The sequence below is a fragment of the Panthera pardus genome, unplaced genomic scaffold (assembly GCF_024362965.1).
Source record: "Panthera pardus isolate Hobbes unplaced genomic scaffold, ASM2436296v1 HiC_scaffold_13, whole genome shotgun sequence".
Lineage (NCBI taxonomy): Eukaryota > Metazoa > Chordata > Mammalia > Carnivora > Felidae > Panthera > Panthera pardus.
Window position 1 is genome coordinate 202,584,444 of NW_026526688.1, and position 22,110 is coordinate 202,606,553.

The 22,110-nt window shown below is 51.7% G+C and overlaps 1 protein-coding gene across 1 annotated transcript in view; it reads right to left on the bottom strand.

The window, feature by feature from the left end:
* The window catches only part of HTT (huntingtin), a 147,581-nt gene that overhangs the window by 35,894 nt on the left and 89,577 nt on the right, over positions 1 to 22,110 (bottom strand). The window contains exons 41-42 of the mRNA XM_019453826.2: positions 5,373 to 5,580; positions 659 to 800 (exon numbers count right to left, since the gene is read on the bottom strand). Coding sequence (XP_019309371.2) covers positions 659 to 800; positions 5,373 to 5,580 — 350 coding nt within the window. The remainder of the gene's footprint in view (positions 1 to 658; positions 801 to 5,372; positions 5,581 to 22,110) is intronic.

Here is a 22,110-nt window from a genome sequence, read left to right on the forward strand (position 1 = left end):
GACTCATGCTGTCTCTGTGTCTCTCAAAATCAATAAACTCAAAAACAAAATAATATCATAACGTAATATAAAAATAAAGTAAAATAAAAGATAAAATAAAATAAAATAAAACGGATGGCATTTAACCAGGAAATTTTTAACTTAAAAATTTTTTTTAACATTTATTTATTTTTGAAAGAGAGAGAGACAGAGTGTGAGCCGGGGAGGGGCAGAGAGAGAGGGGGACACAGAATCCGAAGCAGCTCCAGGCTCCGAGCTGTCAGCACAGGGCCCGACAAGGGGCTCGAACCCACGAACCGTGAGATCGTGACCTAAGCCGAACTCGGAGGCCCAACTGACTGAGCCCTCCAGGCGCCCCAGGAAGCGACTTTAAAATGAAGCAATGGGTCCCTAAGGCCCTTCCCACAGATGACGAACCTCGTAGGAGAGCCGCACTCAAAAGTCACACTCTCGGCTCGTTCCTATCACACAGGCAGGCCGACCAGGTGCCAGAGGCACGGGACCTGCAGACAAACCTTCCTTCCGCGACCAGCCGGAGCAGGACCCAACGCTCGCTGCGGTCCACGGTCCTGTGGTCTCCGAGCTGGTGGCTGGGTGGCAGGAGGTGGCTCCGCGGAAGCTGCCCCTGCCCCACCACACCCCTCGTTTCCCGACTTACGACATAATCGCAGAAGAGAATGAGAGCTCCCCGCCGCACTATTTCTCTGTTGCACATTCCGGGTTTACTGGCCGCGTCGGAGTCCCCCTCCTCTCCGGACATCTGGGGGCTGAGTGACTTCGTACTGGACAGACTACGTCTCCTGGAAGGAGCAACAGGCGTGCTGACGCCTCTGGGACGGCCACCCCCACCGCGTGTGTGACGTGCGCTCTTAGCCGCTGGCCTCTGAGCTACGGCAGCGCATGCGTGGAAAACGAAAGAAAGAAGAGGGTCTCACAGGCAAACCGCCAAATGCTTGACCTAAAGGCCAAGGCCGGCCCGAGGCTGCAGGCGGATGGGCACTCAGGCGCCGAGGCTCTCGGCCACCGCGCCGGACAAGGCAGCCGCCGTGGGGACCCCAGCGCCGGCACGCACACGAGCTGCCTGCCGTGTTTCACGAGTCACCAGGGAAGCGCGCACTCACCGAGGCCCCGGCAGAGAGCAGGTCTGCAAAATTCACCCCCTCTAGGGAAGCCGGTCTTTTTCTTTCTCAGCCCAGGAGAATCACACACTCGGAACCCTCGATTCCGCCACAACCCTTCACACACTTGTTGCCACTCCCACAAACTTGCCCCGGCCTAAGTGTGAGGACAATCTCCTTCCCTCGGCGGCAAAGAGCTTCGTGGAGACAGAGGTCACACGAGGACGAGAACATTCTGGAATGTGTCAACTTTTCCTTTCACACTTCAGGATTTACAAGGGAACCGGTCTAAAATATTCTACAGGTTAGAAACCTGTTCAAACTGCAATTTGCCTTTTCTCACCTGGTGAATGGACGAGCCAGCTGTTGTCACCCAGACAAGGGAATAGTACCCGCTAATCCCAAGAACAAATCACGGTACATGCACGCCAGCGCCATAAAAGACCTTTAAATACAGTGCGCTAAGTGACAAAGCCAGACCGAAGAAGCGCGGACCGTGTGACTCCATCCAAATGGCACCGTGCAACGGGCTACACACAAGCACAGGGCATGGGCCAGTGGCAGGGTATGGGGGTGACCACGAAGGACGCAGGGAATCTTCTGAGGTGACAGCGCTGATCTGTATCGTGACTGTGGTGGCATTCACCTGACACTTGGTACAAGAGTGGGTTGTCCTGTATTGTAAGTCGTAGGTCAATTTAAAACCGACAAACAGAAACGTCTCCTCTTCTCAGCCCTCCTGCCAGCCCCAGAAAACAATTCCCAGATGCAGAGGTTTCTGACGTAACATCAGAGTAAACAAAGGCACACGCAACAGAAAAGGAGCGGGCGGTCTGAACAGGACATCCCAGAGTTGATGGAGACACTTAGCGGGTTAACTCCCACCAACACAAAAAGAGCCAAACACACGCCACACAAATACCACACACTCGCCGTACACAGACCGTACGCACACCACAAACACAACACACATAAGCACGCATACACTGCCCCCGCCCACACACACACAAGCGCCTAACGCTAACGGAAAGAGACCGGCAAGGATCCAGCACGGCAGACCGGAGGAGCGCGACTCTTCCTGCACACCCAGCTGGTCGAAGGGGCCCTGTGGCCATGGCGGGTGCTCCACCTACTCAGCTCCCCAAAGCAAAAGGGACGCCTGCAGCCTCCGACAGTGACCGGCTCTCGAGGTTGCTCGGATTTTTCAAGCATTTAAGTCTACTGACTAAATCTGCTCTTGTCTTCTCTGGGGCCCCCGGTTGGCTCTGTTGTGGAGCATGTGACTCTTGGGTCTCGGGGTTGTGAGTCTGAGCCCCACGTTAGGGATACAGATTACTTAAAACAACAAATTTTTAAAAAAGGGAAGCGAAACACTGCGATTAATAACACCTCTGCAGTTTCCGTGCCTTAAATGCCATCGAGTGGCGAAGTCCACCTCCTCCACCGCCCTGGACAGCAAGTGGACAGGAGCCGTTACGGAAGTGGCACCCGTGGACCCCACGAGAAACACACACACAGGAGGCCAGCCTTGTGTGGAGGGCCTGGTCAGTGTCCTGAAGCAGAAGAGAGGAAAGGAGGAATGCAAGTGGGGAAGGAAGAAGTGGAAAGTCTCCACCTGGAGGTGACGTGTGTGTGTGCACAGAGAAGCCTCCCGGGGCCCCCGCGTGAGTCGGGCCAGGTCTCGGGACGTGAAGTCAGTACACAAAACCACTCGCATTTCCAGAAGCTGGCGGCACACCACGTAAAACAAAACACTTCTGAAAGCAGCACCTGACACACCATCCCAGATGAAGCGCAGAAACAATTCAGAAACACGCGTGACCCCTGTACGCCAGACACTAGGAGACGGGTGTGGCACACGAAGCACCTAACCCAGCAGAGACAGAGGCCAAGTTCGAAGACGGGAAGACTGGATGCTGGCCACGGGCTCTCCAGATCACTCTCCAGACCGGCTGCAAGCTCAGTCAAACCCCCGCCGCTGGCTTGTCTGCACTCACAGCCGGATTCGAAGACGTACAGGTGGAAATGCAAAGAACGTAAAAGAGCCAAAGCCATGCTGAACGTGAAGGGAAGCTGGGGGCGCGGCAGGGCGGCCGAGGGACGCAGTGGCGGTGCCGGGAGCGCGGAGTGACGGCCGTGAGCAGGGCCCAGAGGCAGGTCCGCACACCGGTGCCCACTGGGTTCTGAGGCAGGCGCCACGGGCACTCAACAGAGGCGGGACGGCCTTTTCCACACGCAACGCTGACCGAAGCACCCCGCACGTTTCGTCACACACAAATGTTAGCTCGTAGCGGTGAGCACCAACGCTATGGAAGTTCCAGAAGAAGCCACAGAAGACAATCTCGGTGCTCTTGGGGGAGGCACACATTTCTTGGGCTCTTGGGAAAAAGAATGAACCAGAATAACTGACAAACTTGATTTCATAGAATTTTAACATTTCTGCTCAAACGAAGTCATGAAAATAAAACAGCAAACCACAGAACGAGGGAGACCTTTTACGTTACCGCTGACAAAGAGCTTACATCCAGAATATAGAAAATTGACGGCCCAGTAACAAGACAATAGACAGCCAAATCTTAAAAAACAGCAAACATCTGAATGTGTACTTTACAACAGAAGGTATACAAATGGCCAACAGGCACGTGAAAACACGACTGACTTTCTAAGTCATGAGAGAAACACGAATGAAAACTGTGATGACGCCGCCCTGCACCCGCTCCGAGGCCTAGAAGGGGAAGCGCCTGTAACGTCCCGGGTGGGGAGGATTTGGAGCCGTTCGAACTCACAGCCGCTTCCCACGTGTCTCCCTCTGGAGCAAACCTCCTGTGAGCCGTCCAGAGCCAGGCGGTCTCAAATGTCCCGACTTCCTAGATCTGTTTTCCTGAACTTTCACTCCGAAGACTTTCCAACCAACAGAAAAGCTGAAAGGTTAATTCAACGAGCAGTCACACACCCTTCACCTAGATTCGACCACCAGTATGTTGTCACCTTGTGTGCACACACACGTGCCCTCCACACACACGCCCTCACACACGTACGTGCTCTACGCACGCGCACAAACCCTACGGGCACACACACTCTACACACGCACACACGTGCACTCCACGCGTTCTCTACACGCACGCACAGTCCGGGTCTCTGGCACGAGCCCCCGGCGGCTCTCAGGCCCACTCCTCAGGGACTCAGGGCCTCGCCCGGCGTGTGCTCCGCGGACCAGAGCATCACTCCCCCCGGGAGCCTGGCGGAGGAGCAGAGTCCCAGGCCCCGCCAGTGACCTGGCGAACCAACCCTGGTTCTAATAAGCCTGCCAGCTGCCTGGTGTGTGCACTGAGGAAGCACCGACGCGAAAGACACTCATTCTCTGTCCCTGACTCTTACCGTCGGTCGTCATCGTGACAAACTTAACAATGTTCTCGAAGCCTTTCAAATGTTTCCAGTAGCCTGTCTTCCCCAACTAAACCGTAAGCACGCTGAGGGCCGGAAACGGGTGTTGTTGTTCCTTTGCGTCTTCCACAACACACAGCACGCAGCGGACAGTGAGTGACGCCTGCCAACACTGGATTTTCCAGCTGAAAGCAACGGTGCGGCCCAAATGGGACCCCAGGCCTCCCAGAGCTCAGCCTGTCCACACTGAGCAGAGAGGAGCCGACCCGGGCCCTGCAGCCCCTGCCATCTCTAATTTCTGGGGCTTTCTCTGCTCACCACGGGCTCTCGAGCCTTCCAGAAACACCACACTGAGGACCCAGCTTGGGGGATGGGTGGCAAAGCTTCATTCCCACGTGTGTGCAAATGCCCAGAAATCAAGGCTTACGCCTGAAAACTCTTTGCAAAAAGGGGGTCACCCCCAATCAGATACTTAGTAAGTCTTCTCGAATGATAAAAAATAGGGCATTTCCAAGTACTTCTGAAATGCTGCTCAGTAATTACTTCATTATCTAAGAATAACCAGAACCACATTTAACTTACAATGAAGTTAAGACATTGCAACACGTCTGGCTCTGGAACCAATTTAAGGACGAGAGCCCAGCAAGAGGGACACGGCATGACCAGAATGAACCACAAGAGGGACAGTGTCGAAGACCTTGTCAAAGAAACCACACTTAAAAAGCAGCAGCTATTGTAAATGCCTCTGGTCTGACCACGTTCCTCCCCACGAGAGGAAGACGGACAGAGAGCGGAATCTGCACAAAGCCTCACGGACACGGGGCCAGACCTCCCGCTGACCGCTGTCCCGGCCCACGGGGGCGGGCGTACCTGGGGGTCTGCTGCACCTCTGCCCACCAGCGGTGGTCGGTGTGGCTGACGAGCAGCAGGATCTGGCACCAGAGCAGCACGAGCGCCGGATGCGTGGGCACCATGGCGCGCACCTGCGCGTTCAGCCTGTCCAGGCCGTAGAAGCTGCTGTCGCTGCTGTCCACCGTGAGGAGTCTGGAGGCGGCTGCTGTGATCCTACGGAACATTCCTAGAAACAAGCCAAAAGTAGAACTGAGAGGGAAATGTCTTGGCGGCTCACTGGGGCCCGACGCTCTGTGGCCACAGGAAGACTTTACACAAAAGGTACACCCTCAGCTTTCTCCCGTACTTACACAAAGCATTTGGCACTTAGAAAACTGGGCTTTTGAAGCAAAACCCAGACATGCTGCTTATCTAACGGAGCAGCCACGGGAGCTGACGCCTTATTCGCCGGGCCTTCCCTTCCGCCCGTTAGCAAGTTCCCCAGGAGCCCCGTGCCAAGAGCCGCGCCTGCGCTGTGACAGCGGACCCGGCTCCACCGAGGAGCAGGTGGCCCACACCGGGTGCCACAGGTTACTGCCCCTGGGACAGCAAGGCTACTCTGGTAGGAGCGGCAGGACCCTCGCGACACCCCACTCACAACGTAATAAACATCTCCTTGTTTGCAAAGAAGCCTCAAGAGCCCGTGGTGAGCAGAGAAAGCCCCAGAAATTAGAGATGGCAGGGGCTGGAAGGCCCGGGTCGGCTCCTCTCTGCTCAGTGTGGAAAGGCTGAGCTCTGGGAGGCCTGGGGTCCCATTTGGGCTGCACCACGGCAAGTGCCCACGCCAGACCCCAGCCCGCGCTCCACAGACTGCTGAGAGCACAGGGCCAGCACGGGCCCTCCTGGGGCGGGGCCACCACGAAGCCAGCCACCTGCTCCGCTTGGGCACGTCAGCGGCACGCCCGGTGGCACTCTGCCCACAAGCCTGTCCACGGCATCGCCCTCAAGGCCTGGACAAATCCCCTCCGGGAATTAGCGATTTCATTCTGTCCCCTCCTTTAGACAGATACAAAGTCAGCTCAAGACGCCTCCCGTGCCATCTGCCCGGGCTCCACACGAGCTGGCCCTCGCCCCAAGGACCAGCAGACACGCACGCGCTGCAAGCCCAGCAGGAAGACCTAACACAGGTGGGGGCTGCCAACGGCTCCCTGCCTTCTGTATCTCGAGTCTCCTCGCGCCACGGCTGGGGAGTCAAAGTCTTATTTCCGGTTTAGGTTCTACAACATCCCAAGTGCAAAGGGGCCCTAACATGGGCAAACACAGACAGACTACGCTTTGTGTATTTGTTCCCTACTACTTTGTGACTGTTGCGCCTCTGACCTGAGGCAGAGAAAGAGAACTAACCAAAGCAGGAGAGTCACAGCACAGGACACCGGGCTGGCCTCCTGGGGCACCCAGGGAACACGGCAGACATACTCAGAAGGTCAGTTCCAGCAAGACGTCCAGCGCTCGTCTTGTCTCCGGCTCCGTTTCCAGGGTTTTCTCTGGGTGCTGCGTGGACAGCATCACCCACCTCCGGCCCACTCAGCCCGGGCCCGGTCCTTCTCCGTGCCCTCCATTATTGCACGGGCTCCTTGAGGGCCAGTGGACACGAGGGAAGAGGTAGGCGCTGTCCTGAAGGAATAGGGGAGCCAGGCCGGAGAGCACAGGGAGCGACAGACCACGGAGGAGGGGGTTCACGGAACAGGGGCAGGAACCCACAGTCAGAGCTGTGTTCAGGTGCCCGGGATGCAGTGCAGGCTCTGGAATCAGACCACGGCTCCCCCACTTACCTGGCCCTGGCTGCACATCACCCGGGTCTCAGCTTTCTCATTTGCAAAATGGAATTGGGAGCAGCAGCTGCTCAGAGCATCAAACAGTAAAACCTGAGTGAAGGGCTCAGCAAGGCACGGGCCAGAACAAATGACCAGCAAGCAGGGCTGCTAGGAAGGTTCTCACGGCGTCTGGGGGCAGGGGGTTCGTCAGCAGAGAGGGCGAAGTGGACGGGAGAGCAGAGGAAGTCAGGCGGCTCGTTGGGGCGGGGAGGAGTCAGCAGCAACGCTGAGGTCTGAGCATCTCCCACGGTGAGGACGGACCAAAGTGGCAAAAAGGAGCCAGAGTAAAGCAGCTACGCCAGGGGACGAGTTCAATTTTTATCCTAAGTGTGACGTGCTGGCAAGACACCAAGTCACACAGCTACGAGGAGGACGGACACGAGAGATCGAGGCAGTCAAGTCCGTGGGGCGACCCAGACTACGTAGACAATGATGAGTCATCTCTGCAGCAATGACCAAGCCGGGTCACAAAGGGGACAGTCCTACTGAGAGTGAGGTGGGAGACAGAGACAGAGACAGGGAGTGTAAGAGAAACAGAGGAGGAGAGACAGAGATACCAGGAGAGAGAGAAGAGAGACCAAGGATAGGAACCAGGAACAAGAATACCCAAAGGAGAAAAGACTCCTCTTTGCTAAATGGTGTGAGGAAAACTGGCTATTCACAGATAAAGAAGAAAACTGGATCCCCACCTTATACCACTCACAAAAATGAACTCGAAATCAATCAGACTTAAATGTAGAACCTGAAACCGCAGAACTCCTAGAAGAAAACAGGGGAAAGCTTATTGACTTGGGTCTTGGCAACAATTTTTTGGACGTGCCGCCTAAACCACAAGCAACAAAATAAAAAATTAAACAGGTGCCGGGGCGTCTGGGTGGCTCAGTCAGTTGAGCGTCCGACTTCGGCTCAGGTCACGATCTCACGGTTCGTGAGTTCGAGCCCCGCGTCGGGCTCTATGGTGGCAGCTCAGGGCCTGGAGCCTGTTTCAGATTCCGTGTCTCCCTCTCTCTCTGCTCCTCCCTGGTTCATGCTCTGTCTCTCTCTCCTTCAAAAATAAATAAAAAAATTTAAAAAAATAAAAAATAAAAATAAAAAAATTTAAAAATAAACAAACAGGTGAGACCACACCAAACCGAAAGCTTCTGCACAGCAAACGACCAACAAAATGAAAAGGCAACCTACAGAATTGAAGAAAATATGTGCAAACAACACATCTCGCAAGAGGCTAATGTCCAAAAAATATAAGGGACTAATACAACTCAATAGCAGACAACCGAAGAATCCGGTTAATGAGTGGGCAAGAGACCGACACGGGCATTTTTTCCCTAGACACACAGATGGCCAACAGGCGCATGAAGAGACGCTCCACGTCCGCCACGGTCAGGGAAACGGCAATCAAACCCACTACGAGCTCGCGCCTCCCCCCTGCTAGGACAGCTGCTTCCAAAAAGGCAAGCGTTGGCGAGGATGTGGACAAAGGGGAGCCCTCGTGCAAACTGCTGCAGCCGCTGTGGAAAACTGCACAGATGTTCCTCCGGAAACTAAAAATGAAATGGCCACACGGTCCAGCGATCCCACCTCTGAGCATTTATCTGAAGGAAACAAAACCGCTATCTCGGAGGTACCTGCATCCCCACATTTACTGCAGTGTTACAACACCCAAGACGTGGAAACGACACCAGCATCCGTCAAGAGATGAAGGAGTAAAGAAGGTGTGGTATACATACGCAGTGGTCATGAAAAAGGAGATCCTGTCATTTGTGACAACATGGACGGATCCTGAGGACGTTATGCTAAATGAATGAAATAAGACAGACTGGGGCTCCCGGGGGGCTCCGTCGGTTGAGCACCTGACTCTGGATTTCGGCTCAGGTCACGATCCCAGGGTCACGGGATCAAGCCCTGCGTTAGGCTCCACGCTGAGTGTGGAGACTGCTTGGGATATTCTCTCTCTCGCTCTCTCTGCCCCTCCCCCACTGGCGCTCGCTCTAAAATAAAAACAAATAAAATACAATGAAATAAGTCACAAATAAAGACTAAAACCACATGATCTCACTTACGTGTGGAATCTGAAATACCGAACTCAGATGCCAAGAACAGACTGGTAGCTGCCAGAGGCAGGGGTGAGGGTGGGAGAATCGGGCGAAGAGGGTCAAAAGCACAAATCCCCGTTATTCACCCCAAGCTGTAACGTACCACATGGGGATTCTAGATAACACTGCCGTGTGGTGGACTTAAAAGTCGCTAAGAAAGCACATCTTGGGAAAATAAAGTGCGTAAGTGCGTGAAGTGATGGACGGTGCCAGAACTCACCGCGGCCATCACGCCACAGCGTCCTCGCACATCTAGTCAGTACGCTGTACCCGTCAGCAGGAAAGTGTTACGAAGTCACTTCCATCTCGGGAACGCTGGCGTGGGGGGAGACAGAAACCAGGAACACGTGCAATTAAGAGGCTGGAAAGAAAGCGTCATGAAGGAAGGCGGGCGGCGGGGGATCCGTCCCGCAGACATAGGAGGAGCACACAAGGCCTCTGCGCGGACGCCCCTGGTCACACGGCTACAAGTGGAGAAACCAGAGCGAGAGCGCGAGAAGTGCGACGTTTACTGTGAAAAGCCGTGAAGTGAGTAGAGAGAGAGGACAGGGGAGGAAGCCACAGAACAAAGAAGGGGTCGGTTTGTATTTTGGTTCTTCTGTTTTTATTTTTTTTACGTTTATTTATTTTTTTGAGAGACACAGAGCCCAAGTGGGGGAGGGGCAGAGAGAGAAGGAGACAGAGAATCCGAAGCAGGCTCCAGGCTCCGAGCTGTCCGCACAGAGCCTGACGTGGGGCTCGAACTCCTGAACCGTGAGATCATGGCCTGAGCCGAAATCAGACGCTCAACCGACTGAGCCCCCCAGGTGCCCCAGGGTCGGTCTGTTTTTAGCCAGAGGCGCGGTTCTCAGCACAGCCACAGGCAAGAAGAAAAGACAACATGTGTGTTACCACACGCTGCACGACGGGGACGGGCGAATGTGTGCGCGAGACTCGGGACACACAAGGGGCAGGAGTGAGAGGAGCAGAGGGAAGAGGAGATGGGAGGAAGGGACTGCAGGGCTGTGTCTCTTTGTCCGGAGATGAGCCGACCCGAGGGGAGGGTGGGACACACATGCACTGGTAAAAGCTCTAGAAAGCCCCCTGGTCTGTCTGGAGCCCTTGGCAGGTGGCCGATGGGGCTGCTGGTCCTGCCGTGACGCCCACCTCTGATGTTTGTCACCTGGGAAATGCCTGGTTTCCGTCTCTGTCAGGTGGCAGCCTGCGCCCCGAGGCCTGTCTCCCCTCCGGGAAGCAGTCCCCCACCGGGGCGAGCAAGCCCCTATAAAGGGTGGGGGCTGCTAAGAGCTGCACCAGAGAAACACAGGAAAAAGGATGCAGCTCGCTTCCAGCCTAAGGCAGTCTTGTCTACCTTCCCTCTGTGCTTCCTCAGCCAGCAAGGCCGGGGTGCTGACCCTCACGAAGGTCAGGGGCCCGGGCTCCGGTCTCCACAGGGAGAAGAGCCCCCAGGGAGCAGGAACACCGTCCTGCACGGGCACACAGACGAGAACGGCCCTCTGCTGTGTGAGCCATGGAAATGCTGCTTGCTTGTTACAGCAGCTATGTGACCTCCACACAAGAGGAGTGCGAGTACCTGACCCGGGTTAGAAGATGCCCTGGGTGGGGCCTCCCTCCCCAGTCCCTAGCAGCGACCACTGGCAGAGACAGAGGGAAAGAAGGCCGGGCCCAGGGCACAATGTCCCGCGTGGCCGGGAGGCAAGGGAAGCCAGGTGGGCCTGAGGACCCGGGAGAAGGGCCAGGGCCTGGGGCCCGGCGACAGTGACAAAGGACTGAAGGGCACCCTGAGGCAGGAGGGCAGACAGAGGCTGTGCACAGAGCAGACCCCCCTTGTCCTGTCCTCTCGGAGCTGAAAGAGAGGTCTGTCCAGGAGCACTGCAGGCAGGGCTGGGGCAGGTGGGAGAAGCGGGCTTGGGAGGCAGGGGCTCCGCATTATTGGACCCCGAGGGTGGCGGGAAGTGCTATCAGCAACCCAGACAGAGGACAAAGGACCAGAAAACATGGCTGGGTTTTCCTTCTGGGTTTTACCATATGACCTTTCGGAGCCTCAACTCTCTCATCAGTAAAAAGGGGGATCTCACAGAGCCGCTCTAAGGACTGATGGGGCACCACCTGTGAAAGGCAGCACCACCCCACCCGCACACACCGTCGTCCCGGCAGTGCGGCCACCGCAGGCCTTGACGCCGGCCCGAGTGAATCTGGATCAACGCCCATCTTGTTACTGCAGGAGGAACCATGTTCTCCCTCTTCACGTGCTCCTGCGTGCAGTGGAACACTGACCCTTCCAGAAGCACCAAGAGGGAGCTCTGCCAGCCTTCCTGCTCCGCCCACAAGGAGGGAAGTGAGCACGCGGTGCTCGCCTTCTGCCGGCCCCGGCCCTGCTTCCAGGAGGGTCTCTCAGCTGCTGCTGCCCTTGGCAGAGTGGGCATCTGGACCAGACTGTGGTGCGGAAGGGCACGCGATGTGGACTTGAATCCAACACAGTAAGCGGCTTGGACTTACTGTGGCCACAGGCCAGAGGGCTTCAACCCAGCCGCACCAGCAACACAGCGACGTCACTCTCAGCCTGTGCCTTGTGTTCTAGCACCTGCTTCTAACTGGCTCATCTCGGCAGAGAGGACAGGGTGTTAGATACCCAGGTTTGTAGAAGGAGGCCAAGTGTATTTCTTGGCTGTGTGTTAAAGTTGGTTTGAATATGAAACAGGCCAACGATTTTGGGATTTTTATCCCCTTCTCTAAGGGACCGGAGTAAGACAAAACCAGAGGTCAAGGCCATTATTCAGACTAGTTCCCATTTTGAGAAATAATACCTGAAATGGACAGATTTGAAGGTCTCAATTTTTAGTGGTGGAGTGGAACTCACTGCCTTTGTTTAATCAAAACATAAATAAAAATTACCAACTTTCTATGTGAAGTGCACCTCATTTATATAAAAGTGCAAGATTATGTATTTAAACTTCATCTCAGAACCAATGAAATACGGTGATTCTGTTCCCCCAGTATCTTTAAAAGAAACGCAAAGTAAAAGAGATGGAGACAGAAATTTATATACACACAGACACCTTATTCGCAAATACTGAACCAACGAACAGCATCCAAGACAAGGCGGGAAAGTCCACGTGCCCGGCACCGAGTCCCAAGCTCTTCAGTAGAACATGCCGCGCGCCCCCCCCCCCCCCCAAACCAACACCCTGTCCTGATACAGCGGCCACTAGCCACATGGGGCTGTTCTAACTTAAGTCAATTAAACTTAAATAAAATTAAAAACAGCTCCTTAATCACACTAGCCACATTTCAAGTGCCCAAAAGCCACAAATGGCTGGAGGCAACTGTATCAGTGCAGACGGAATGTTCCCACGATGCAGGAAGCTCTACTGGACGGCCCCGGGGTGGACTGCTGAGGAAAGGAAGAGCGGGAAGGGAGAGCGGTGAGCTGGCATACACCCGGAATGGCACAGAACTCCACGTGACGTGCAGGACACAGGACGGGTCACTCTTACCCCAAGAGGGTCAGAAAGTAGCATTCGGAGATGAACTGCTGTCCTTCTGGTATCAGACCCAAACCGATCGGTGGCCAAATATCAAAATGACCAACATACTCAAAATAACCTATTCTTCATGGGGCATAATTATTTTCTTGACTTTAAACTTATTACAGTGCGTCAGTGAAGCATAAATCAAAAGATCTTCAAAACAAAAATTCTTTCAACGTTAGTAACGAGGAGGGTTTGAAACTCGAGTCCGCTGGATAATTGAATCCTGGCCGTGCCTCTGTCTGAGGGCAACAGCAATTAAATGAAGCAGCCATGAAGACGCCGCCTTCTCCGCGACCCCGGCCCCCGCCTGCCTCCCCAGTGCCGCTGTGACCCTCGCCCCTGCGCTCCCAGCGGTCTTCGGGCCTTAGCCGAACAGAGCCTCTCGGAGACCCCATCCTCCCTCCTCACCCCAGCTTCGCCTACCGCCGCACTACCCGCGTCCCTCCCCAGAAACAGCCAGACTTGTGCTTCTCTGTGTACCGTCCTTCCCACTGCCCTGTGACAGCCACGCTGGCCTAGCTGACCGCCACGCACCCAGAGCGCAGCCTGGCCGGGCGGACTGGGCGCATCCCTGCCAAACGAAGGAAGGCTGAGAACGACAGCCATCTCTTGCTGTGAGGTATGTACTTGACACGCGTTTTAACTTGTACTAAAGCAGCACGTGCGCGACGTAAAACTCCAGTAACAGAGAGGGGCTCTGACCGTACGAGCGCCCTGCCCCGTCCTCTTCAGGCAACTACTTGTGTCTCCTGTCTCTAGCTCTCACGGTTGCCTCCAATATTCCACTCGACACGCTATATTGCTTGTGGCAGACCAACGACTGTTTGTCCGCGCCTCTGGCCTTCCCGTTAGGAAGTAATCCTCGCTCCCTCTCGACGAACACCGTCCTATCTGTCACCTGCCCACGTTGGCCAGAGCGCCGGGGGCTCACGCACACTCACAGGACTCATGCCAGGGCTGAAACCACAGGCGGCCAGGGGCTCTCCTTCCGGCCACGAGGAAGAAGCCCACCAGATGACAGAGGCAACACAGAAATCAGAGTCGAAGCGTGAAATAACTCAACGAGGCAAGAGAATTAGAACGCCCGAGGTGCTCGTTCCTAAAGACAACAGTGACCCCTGTACTTGCAGGAACTCAAGCCAGTAACTCCTTTTCTTGCCGTACTGTAGGAAAGAGTCCTGCCCCGGCAACTGAAACTGCCGATTAGTGGAGTCATGCTGAGTAGTGGTTACAGACTCTCTCCTATGAGAGATGAGATGTAGGTCACTCATGCTGTCTGTCAGTTTAAGTCATTAAGTTTTTAGTTCTCTTGCCTCCATGGCCTCTATTTTTTGTTGTGTCAACTGTATAATTTTTTTAAATGTTCACTTATTTTTGAGAAACAGAGAGAGAGAGACAGAATGAGTGGGGAAGGGGCAGAGAGAGGAAGAGAGAGAATCCCAAGCAGGTTCCATGCTGCCAGCACAAAGCCCAATGCAGGGCTCGAACTCACAAACCGTGAGATCATGACCTGAACCTACACCAAGAGTCAGATGCTCAAATGACTGTGGCACCCAGGCTCCCCTTGTTGTGTGGTAGGGTCCCCTCCCTAAGCAAAGAGAAAACACCTCAAGACAACCTGACTAGACATGTACGTGACAACATCCTTTACGACCTTGTAACATGAGACCAGCTAATCAGACTACATGTTTATGTGTGACCATATATGGAAAACAAAGAAGTAAAAAAAAATATATATATATATAAAAAACTACATCATGCGGTGTTCGGGGCTCAGTTCTTTGGATACGAACCTAACTGAGCGGTGCCGGCAGGAATAAAGTTGCTTCCTGGAAAGAAAAGCCTCGGTGTCACAACTCTCTGTGTGAGAATCCGGCTACATTACTTGGGGGCTCGTCTGGGATTCGGAGATGGTGCTTTTCCACCTCCTTTGCCACCGGGGGTGCGAACCTTGGGGCGCCAGGAGAGGAGCCCTTGCCAGGAGCCAGCGGACCGCTTGATCCACAGCAGACTAGCCCTCCCAGCGCACCAGGGCGAGGACCCCACGTGCACCAACGGAACCCATGAGGCCCAGGAACCAGCTCAGGGAGACTGAAGCGGGTTGGAGTCGCCGTGTGACTGTGTGTGGGGACTTGTCTCTCGTTCATTCCCTGGGTCAATGACTGTGACAATCAGAGCCAACTGTCTCTGGCTATTCTACCTCAGAACGGGGACTGTAAGGAATATTCCCAAGCAGCTGCCAAAACTCCTTTCGCTTCGGGGAAATTCCCCGTCTTCTCCGGACGGACATGCACTGCCTAATCCCACTGGGGGAGAACAAAACAGAAGAATCCTAGAGTCTGTCCCTGTCTGAGCTGACAAGAATTAAAACTGGGAATTCTCTTTCTCTGCCTTCTGCTGGCACCTCCTCTCTTCTGCCTCCCCCCGCCACCCAACCGCTGCACCTGGGGGTCGGCCTGCAGAACTGGCTGCTTGAGCATCATCAGCCCCTCCTCCCACGCCAGAGGTCGGGAGCGGAAGACCACCGAAGCCAGAGTTCCCCACTGGTGCCCCAGGCAAAAACAGACAGTGGGGAACAAATTGATTAACTCTTAAATGGACACAGATGGAACATATTTGGCATTTAAGTGGATTTAAGTTTGTTGGTTTACAATAGACATATCTTTAGAGTTATCAGCATTAAATACACAAAACTTTTTCCTTCGTAAGGTTTTCTAAAGGTCAAATAATCTGCCATCTCTGTTGCAATTTGTCAGCAAAAAGGTGACTTAAAATGATGGTTAATTTTGTCTGTCTCAAAGTTTTCATGGGTAAATGTTAAGATAGCTTTCAAAGTCTTTGGTAACCTAAAACGTTAAAGTTTTGCTTCCATGATAAATTAAGATTAAATTAATTACATATCTCACGAGATAAGAGGCTAAAGCACTAATGACTAGATGTAGGTTTGTGCTTCTGACTTGTTGCAGAGAAACTAAGGACATTTGGATCTGTGGGAAAACATCCTTTATGCTTAGTGGATTCATAAGTTTGCCATCTAAAAAATTCTGATATAACAAGAGTTCACAACCGATTACTAGTTTTCACTGGAGACTAAGGCTTCTAAGAGTTAAAAATCTGCTAAATGTAGTTAAAACTGATAAAAATAAGAAAAGCCAACTCTGTATGTGAAAAAGTAGGAGATACAGGGGCGCCTGGGTGGCTCAGTCAGTTAAGCATCTGACTTCCGCTCAGGTCATGATCTCACAGTCCGTGAGTTCGAGCCCCGCATCGGGCTCTGTGCTGAAAGCTTAGAGCCTGGAGCCTGCTTCAGATTCTGCGTCTCCCTCTCTCTGACCCTCCCCCGTTCATGCTCTTTCTCTGTCTCAAAAATAAATAAATATTTTAAAAAATTAAAAAAAAAAAGTAGGAGATATAAAAAAAGTTATAAAAAATCAAAAAAAAAATTTTTGTTACAGGTAAGAGAAAGCAATTTTGTCCTAAATGAGACTGGTTATTTGGAGAGGAATGGCTAGGGACAAAATCTAATACAAAGAAAAGTCGTAGAAGGTTTGTGAAGGGAAATCTTTAAAAAGAAATTTTACGTGTGGCCAAGACGGACTCAGGTTAAAATAAAAGGATTTTAAAAGTGCGCTGGGTTAAGATTAAAATTCCTCCTCCTTTGATCCAGAAGCTGAGAAGGTGACGGCAGCACCCTCGGTGCCGGCCTCCAAATCCTCCACATTTGTGCTCTTCCTGTTCAGCAGAGGATTGGGTGCCTCTGCCACCTCCCTAGGAGGGAGGGAGGATGTACGAAGGGCTTTCACTAAGATACATGGGAGCCATTTTACTACACCCGGCCCACTGTATGCCAAAGAGGGATGTCCACAGAGCTGAAACCTATTTATGTGGGTATTGTTGAGAAAGGCAGGGAAATAGGCCTGGACTGTGGCCCTTTAACCCCCTGCCTCAACAGCCAATAATCAATATGTAAGTTACCGCTGGGCCAAAATAAAACTAGCGCATCCTACGAGAACCATGAAAAGTCTTGCTTGGTCACAGTCCATACCCCCAAGGTCCTGCAGGCGGGAAACGGAGGGGTAAGGAAAAACCAGGAAAGACCAAGCCAGCTCTCAGACCTGGGGTCAAGCATGGGTTAAGAATGACTACTCCCGGCACCTCGCAAGATCGACAGGGCTTCTGGCTGCCAGTCGCATAGCCAGCCAAAACATGGGGCCAGGAGATGAGGTTTCTCTGGCCAGCTGTAGAAAATTGAGATGAGGGACAACTTTCTTCCTTTTTCCTATAGGTGGGTAATTCCCCAACCAAGGCATTACTAAGCAACGTAAAGTTTACTGGCAACCCTTTCTAAAGTCCAGCAATCAGGAGGGGACACAATTAAGGGCCCCTTACCTGTATCCAACACAGACCTAGACAAGGAGGGAGGGAAGTCTCCCACCTCAACCTCCTCCTCCTCCTCGGATCCTCAATTTCTTTATATACGTATATAAAAAAATACAATTCTGCTCCCTGCTACCCACCTTATCCAGGACCTCCCCGTAATGTAACAGCCATGTTTCCCCTACAAAGAGCTAGAATGCCAGAAGAAAAAACCTTTACATTACAAGGTTTAAGACAGATAAAAGGAGATCCAGGTAAATTTTCTGATCGGATAAGCATATAAAGACTTTTCAAAATATTACGTTTGTTTTTGAGTTGACCTAGAAAGATATAATGCTTTTGTTAAATCAGACCCTTAATGAGATGGATGTTTTGAAAAAAAATTAAGGAAATCTAAGATTTAGCCCTTAAATTATGCTAAAATTAGCCAGTATTTTGCAAACACAAAATGAGAGCCCGATGGCCTTCTTGGAGAGGTTGAGGGAGGCTCTCACTAAATATATGGCTATCTCCCCTGACACCTGTAAGGCTGAGATGATTTTAAAGGACAAATTTGTCACTCAATCAGCCCTAGATATTCAGAAAAAATGCAAAAATTGGCTGTTGGCCTTGAAGGGACCCTGGAGGAGCTCTTACAAGCTGCCAAGCGGATATATTACAACCAAGATCAAGAGAAAAATAAGAATAAAAAACAAAACAAGACAAACAAACAAAAACAGAAAAGGAGGCTTAAAAAAAAAACTCTGAGGCCTTAGTTGTGGCCTTACGTACTATGTCAGACCGGACATCCCGAGGTCCTGGTACCAAGTGCCATTTATATGGCCATTTGGAGCACTAAAATGAGAATGTCCTCCGAGGGGACAACCAAAATGAAAATCCCATAAGCCACGCCCCTTATGTGGAGACAATCACTGGAAATCTGAATGCCCTCGGGGACCTCTCTCTGTGAGGGCTCAGATAACCAATGTCCCTGGGAGGGACTGACCAGGGCCTGGGGATCTTCATGGTGGCTCCCCAAAACCAACTGTCCATCAGAAACCCAGAGCCTCAGGTAACTCTAAATATAGAAAGAAAACTGTTTGATTTCCTTCTTGACACCAGGACTACCTTTTCTGTCGTCCTTTCCACTCCAGGCCAACCATCCAAACACAGCGGGACAATTAGAGGCTTCTCCAGAAAACTTCTAACTAAATTTTTCTCTCAGTCCCTGGGGGGTATATGGGGAAACTTGATTTTTTCTCATTCTTTCCTGATAACGCCAGAGAGCCTTGCTCCCTTGCTAGAAAGAGACATTATAACTAAATTAGAGACTATGGTGCTACCAACTCCAGGACAGATAAACAATTAGGTGAGTTGTGGAAATTACTGGATATTGTAGGTTGTAGATACCAGGGTTCAGGAAAACAGTTTGCCGGCTATATCAATGAGTAAGGGAGACTCAATCCCACCTACTCACCCCTCCAAAAAAACTGGGGTCTGACTCCTAGACACTCTCTCCGGCCCTTGGGATGGTTACAAACAGAGCAGGGCAATCACTATTACCAAGCTCACCGAGCTAAAAGATGATTAAAACACAGCATCAGGCCTTTCATTTAGGGAGGGACAAAACTTATCAAATGGCCCAAAGGAGGTTTACTGAAAAAAATCTGTCAAGGACAGTTCTGCAAATGGTATCAGCCTGTGAAGTGTGGCTTAGAAACAATCCTTTCAACCACAAACTTGCTCTCCCAGGCAGTCAAGGAACTGGAGGCCATCCAGGAAAGACTAACAATTAGGTTTCATTCCTATGCCAAGGTCAAAGCAATTCCAACATCTGTTGGTATGGATTGATACTTTTACTAATGAGTAAAGACCTTCTTCTGCAAGACAAAAAAGACACAAAAAGTAATAAAAGTTCTGTTTTCTAGAGTAATACCCAGGTTTGGCTTGCCTAAACTTTTGCAAATTAATAATGGTAAATGGCTGCTTTGACTCTTTCTTTGGTAGAACTCCTGGCTCTTGAAAAAGTTTTATACCTCAAAATAAAGCAGACTGTCTGCTTATACTCAGCAAAACTTTAAATAAGTCCTCACAAGCATTAGATGCTTAAAAAAAATTTTTTTTTAAATTAAATTAGGACCAAACTCTTGGAAATACAGCCACCATTGATTACTTTTACTGCGCTCCTGCTTCTCTATCACCTAGGTTATGAAAGATTCCCCGACATACGTTGTTTACAAAGTCAGGGTCTCTCCTAGATTGTTTGACAGGTTTGAAAACTGTAGACGTTATCTTAAGATGCCATCTTGTTGGTCAGTATAATCTTTACCCTGGGTTTTCCTCTTTGTGTCTGCTAGTGTTTATGCCGCCTCATGCCTGCCAGCCTTCCTGTAAGACCATGCTGTGGGCCACTGAACTGACCCTTGGGTAGACTCTAACTGCTGTACCCCTACACTGTCCCTTACCAGCTTGAAGAAGCCAGAGTGCTCACCGACCCTGCTCTCTAACAGCAGTTACAGGCCCTGTTCCAGCGGAGAAATAAATAGGGAAAGGGTTAACGTTAGGCAGGGAGAGAGAAGGGACCTTCAGGGAGGCAGACTGCAGCTGCAGGCGGGAGGCTGAAGGAGCAGATGGGGTTCTCCCCTTATGAAATCCTGTATGGGCACCCTCCCCCATTATCAAGGGCATCAGGGGGCATCTAAATGAGATAGACAATCTAACCGTAAGACAACAGATGTGGACCATTGGCTCTACCCTAACCACTTTACACCATCGGGTCGGGGAGCGATTACCTGTGAGCTGACCGCAGACGCTCACCCCTTTAAGCCAGGAGATACAATATGGATAAAGGAGTGGAAGGGCCAACCCCTAAAATCCCTCTAGAGGGTCCCGTTCACTGTCATTGTGTCCGCCCCTACTGCAGTAAAGGTAGCTGACGTGGGCCCCTGGATTCACTACAGCAGAGTGAAGCCAGCGTCTCGAAACTGGGAATGCCTTCCTGATCCATCAGTGCTATGCAAGCCGACCATACGGAAGGAGCAGTCGGCAACTCCAGAGCCTCCGGGAGACTGCGGCCCTGCTTCAGCCACTCCAGGAGCTGACTGATCTACGCACGGCGGAAGCCTGAGGAATCGACGGTCCGATGCAACAACAGACTGTCCTTCTTTTCTGCGTGTTTCCTTGCCTCGAGGCACGGCCACGCCTTGTTTCTCACTAGTACTGAGATTCTTGTTCTACTCGCTGCCGCCGAAGTGGCTGCGGAAGCCCCAGCTGGCTGGAAACGTGGGGAGAGGTTTCTGTTAACACTCGCCGTCCTTTTGTGGACAGGGTACCGACACAGGAAAACAATGGTGATAAGAGACTAGAAAATCAGATCCCCACAGACCTTATAGTAAAACAAAATATCCCAGTCCTACTACCGGGGTTTGGCTTCTCAAAAGCTCAATTATTGGAAAAAAACTGTCTTGCCTAGTGGGAAAAAAGTTCATCGTCATCTCTGTTAAAAACTTAACATGCCTCGGGGCGCCTGGGTGGCTCGGTCGGTTAAGCGTCCGACTTCGGCTCAGGTCATGATCTCACGGTCCGTGAGTTCGAGCCCCGCGTCGGGCTCTGTGCTGACAGCTCAGAGCCTGGAGCCTGTTTCGGATTCTGTGTCTCCCTCTCTCTCTGCCCCTCCCCTGTTCATGCTCTGTCTCTCTCTGTCTCAAAAATAAATAAATGTTAAAAAAAAAAACAAAAAAACTTAACATGCCTAGGCCAAAGATTTTATAATTCAACTGCCCAAAAAACTCAATGGTGGGGGACCCCAGATCACCTTGAACCAGATCCCCACCCCTTATCTAACTTCCTCATCTCTGAGAGGCCGGAGACCATGTCAACGCAGCCATCAAATGGCGGGTCCAGGTGGACTACACTAGATACGTGGAAGGACAGCCTACATAGTACTTCCCTCAGGCTGGTCAGGGTCATGTGTGCTGGAAACTCTTCGTCCATCTTTCTTCCTGCTCCCACCTACCAGAGGGAGACATCAGGGAGTCCAAGTGCGTGGCAACAGGGAAACAAAGGAAGCGGCGTGCCTTACACCTTGACAACCAAAAAAATGATGGCCTCCTGAGCCTATAATCCGATATCATGGCCCTGCCACCTGGGCAGAAGATGCGTCCTGGGGTTACCACGCTCCCATTTACACGCTAAACCGCACAATCGGACTACAAGCAGTTAACCAATAAAACCGCCAGAGCTCTAAACTTACTTGCCGAACAAGAAACCAAAATGGGCCATGCTATCAAAATCGCTTGGTCTTAGATTACCTACTTCCTTCTGAGAAAAAAGTTTGTAAAACGTTTAACCTAAGCAACTGCCGCCTACACGTAGATAATGAGAAAAAAGTCATAAAAGAAATCACAAATCAAATAAAAAGGATTGCTCGTGTCCCTGCTCAGACCTGGAACGGTTAAAACCCCAGGGAGTTATTTAGGGAATGGTTTTCAACTTTCAGGGGATTCAGAACTCTCATAGAAATTATCCTCCTAATTCTGAGAGGTTGCTTAAGCCTACCCTGCTTAGCTCCCCTGGTTGTACGGTCTGCCTCCAGTCTCATTGAGGCCATAATTCAAAAAAAAAAAAAAGACGGCCACTCGTGTTAACGATGTTATGAAAATATAAACCTCCAAACCAAGATGATGCTCTTTGACCCAAAATAGAGGGATCCAAGCACCAAAGGGGGGAATATGGTAGGGCCCCTCCCTAAAGAAAGAAAAAAGACCTCAAGGCAACCTGACTATACGCCTACGTGACCAACATCCCTCACGACCTTGTAACATGAGACCGCTTAATCAGACCCCATGTTTATGTGTTACCACATATGGGAGATAAAGAAGTAAAAAATATATAAAAAACTATGCCACGTGGCATTCGGGAC